This window comes from Teleopsis dalmanni, chromosome 1, assembly GCF_002237135.1.
Source record: "Teleopsis dalmanni isolate 2A chromosome 1, ASM223713v2, whole genome shotgun sequence".
Classification (NCBI taxonomy): domain Eukaryota; kingdom Metazoa; phylum Arthropoda; class Insecta; order Diptera; family Diopsidae; genus Teleopsis; species Teleopsis dalmanni.
The window spans coordinates 12,878,605-12,882,117 of NC_051846.1; the positions used below are offsets into that span (position 1 = coordinate 12,878,605).

General features: G+C 33.0%; 1 protein-coding gene across 1 annotated transcript; it reads right to left on the minus strand.

Annotated features, from left to right (window-relative positions):
* Positions 1 to 973: 973 nt before the first annotated feature.
* Positions 974 to 3,094, minus strand: LOC119677476 (P protein-like). The gene has a single exon (XM_038088835.1). It carries the CDS (start codon positions 3,092 to 3,094, stop codon positions 974 to 976), a length of 2,121 nt encoding a protein of 706 aa, XP_037944763.1.
* Between the last annotated feature and the right edge of the window lie 419 nt (positions 3,095 to 3,513).

The window sequence follows — 3,513 nt, forward strand, 5'->3', positions numbered from 1 at the left end:
TCCAAACTTAAGCGCAATGCAACTCAAACATGGCAAGATGAATGAAGTTGGGGTAACACAACTTGTTAGATCCAAAGCACAAATTTTGATATAATTGCTATTGGTTTTGTTTGTTCTATTTAAACATTTTATTGCTATTGCTCTAATCAAAATTTTTTAATTTTTTGTTTTATTTTTTAGTTATAAATCAACAAATATGATACCAAATCTGTATTAAGAATAGTATGAGTACGTGAAGCAACTTTTTGAAAATGACTGAAGATGGAAATGTTGCAGAAACAAGTGTTGCTGTTGTCAATCAAGCTAGGAATGTTGTGACTATTACGTTCCACAATATTACATGAGAAAATGTTGCTGCTACAACGTGTAACATTTAGGCGGGAAAAGTATTTGTGGACTGAACAGTTTCTGTGCAGTCAGTACTCATAGCTTTAGCAGAACTCGTGTAGTTAGAGTTGTTGGTAGAGGCTGCTTATGAAAAGCGTAGAAAAAGACAGCAACAACAACAGCAACAGCAACAACAATAACGATATACGGTTAGTGCAAAAATAGTGTATAAAAGCAATGAAAGCTGCAACGACAGCAACAAATGGTAGCGTCATTATTTAGTCAATTGCTGTAACACAAAAGGAATTTCTACTCGAAGTTCGTAAAGGAATTATTGGGTGAACAGATAAAAAAGATGTGATAAAAAATATGCCATAAAATAGGAATAAGTGGTTGCAGCATTGTTAATGTTTCAAAATTGTTAAAGGAAACCTCTGACAAAATAGATACTTCAGATTGAATGTATTTTCCTAGTGAAGCAGAATGGTGAAATATAGGAAGATTTTACATAAACCAAAATATTATGCAAAAACATTTAGAAAAAAGTTAAAAAAAAAAAATTGATTTATTAGTTTACAATTGATTTAATATTAATATTATATTTAAGTTTTGACTGCTAAGTTTTTATTGACTGCTATTGATGCCATTAATGCCATTGAAAAACGATATGTGAAATCATAAGATAACAAGTAGCTATGATTAGATTTCCCAGCATCACTGCAAAACCCACACGAAAGAATGTCATAAAATTAAATTTATAACCATGCTGTTCTGCTATTCCGGATGCCACCACATTTGCTGATGCACCAATTAATGTACCATTTCCTCCGAAACAGGCTCCCATAACTACCGCCCATACCATAGGTTGCACGGGAATATCCAACTGCGAGTCTTCAGATAATACGATTATGATTTTCACCATCATCGTGGCTACAGGAATATTATTTAAAAATGCTGATGCTAAAGCTGTCACCCACAGTATAATGAAAAGTCCAAATGCCATCTGATGTTCCGGCCTGACAATAAGTATTGCTTTAATCACCAACTCACCAATTGTTGCTATCAATCCGAGTTCTGTTAAAGCTTCCATTAGCATGATTAATGAGGCAAAAAATAATAATGTGGACCACTCAACACGTACCAGTAATGCCTCCATATCTCTTTTATCAGCAATTATAAGTAGAAGTAGAGCACCAAGCAATGAAGCCCAACCCAACGAAAGATGATGAAAGTGCGGTATAGAATGCAAAAAAAATAATGAAATTACAAATATAAAAACTATTGTAGACTTAACCAGTAAAACCTTATTTCGAATTGGATATTGCTCTTTAAGTTCTTTAAGTGTATTTTCAAAGTTTTTCGCTTCTTGTGACCTAAGAAGACTTTGCCCAGAATCTAGTTTCTTCTTCAAATCACCAGCTCGGTTAGCCATAGCCTTACTTACTAAATTTTCTTCAAACGATATAGGATTTATGCGTTTTGCAGCTTGTGCCCACATCTTAATATCATGCAATAGCTCTGCTGCATCTTGTATGAGATTAGGTGGCGACTTACCATAAGCTCTGTAGATAAAACGTAACTGTATGTAAGTTTGTATGCTGGCGATTAAGAGCACTGGTATCATATGCATTGTAAAAGTAAAAAAGTTCACATCTCTGGCAGCTATATACGCGTTAGTTGATATAATAACATTCGGTGGATCACCGACAGGAGTACCAACGCCTCCAACGTTTGAAAACATTATCATACATATCAGTAAAGGAACAGGATCTAGAGACTTGACTTCACAGAGTCTTATGACTACAGGCGTACAAAGAAGCATAAGCGTGACGTTATCTAAAAGTGCTGACATACATTCAGCAGTAAAACATAAGGTTGCTATTAAAGGCCAAACTTTTCCTTTAGATACTCTGAAGGCCACCACAGCGGAATAATCAAAAATACCTGTTTCAGTAAGCACAGCTACAAGTATCATCATACTAAAGAGAAGCAAAAATGTCTCAACATCTATCCAACCCATTATAGTCATCAGACTGGGTCGTTCATGTATGCCTGCTAGAATCCCAAGTGCTAATGTTGATGCAAGTATCGCTGCAAAACTTTGATTTATGATCTCCCATATTATCAATACATAAAGAAAAATAAGTACTATAATAGCGCAAGTAATGCCAAGTTTCCTATCTATAGGATTATCATCTAAGCGTATATGAAGAGTTGTACCTTCAACCATATTTGTAGATCTTATTTGCAAAAATTCTTCACATCTTATATCAATCTTATCTGGGTCGGGCTCAAATTCTAGTATTTTTTTTTTGTATATTAATTCGGCATGATCTCTTTGTTCTTGAGGTACTAAATTCAAATTCCATTCGTCTGACAAGTTTTTCATTTCACGAACAGTATGATTATATTCAAAATAATATCGTTTTGCTTGTATAATTATAGATGGCTTACTACTGTTATAACTGTGAAACTTGTCAAATGGAGCCTCTATAGCAACTCCATATAAATCTTTGTTATTTTTTTTTAAAGGAAATTGATAATCAATGTTTGGAGGCAACGCTATTAGTCTCTCGTGATCATTATCCTCGCTACTTTTCATCATATAATATGTAGATAAAAACCAAACACCAGAAAGAAAAAAAACCTTTACGTATTTTAAAGTGTGCCATGGCGGTGATTCTTCCGGAACATCTGTTGCGGTATCTTCATCAATTTTAATATCAAGATTAGTGTCTTCAGTGAGTGGCTTATTTCTGGTAGCCATCTTCCAATTCGATATCCTCTGTCAAAACACTAATATTGTCGTGAAAGAAAACTTTTTAAACAAATATATGAATTAATAATATAATATATGAAATATATTTCTGTATATGTATTTTCAAATACATTGAAACTTTAATTGATGCATATTAATTGGATTACTTTGTTTCCAAATAAATTAATTTATTTTTTTTTCGAAGCCTGATACTTACATCCATTTCGCGCTAAAAACGACAAACACTCTATATAAAACAATTCCATACAATATCAAAATTTTGTGGGTTTTTGCACTAGGCTTAAGGAACAATATTTTAAAATGTAACCCAGAAAACTATTAATTGTTTCTATTATCAAAATAATTTTTAATAATTCATTTTTGGCGAATAAATTCTGCATTTGTGAATAAGAAGAAAAGCATCTACC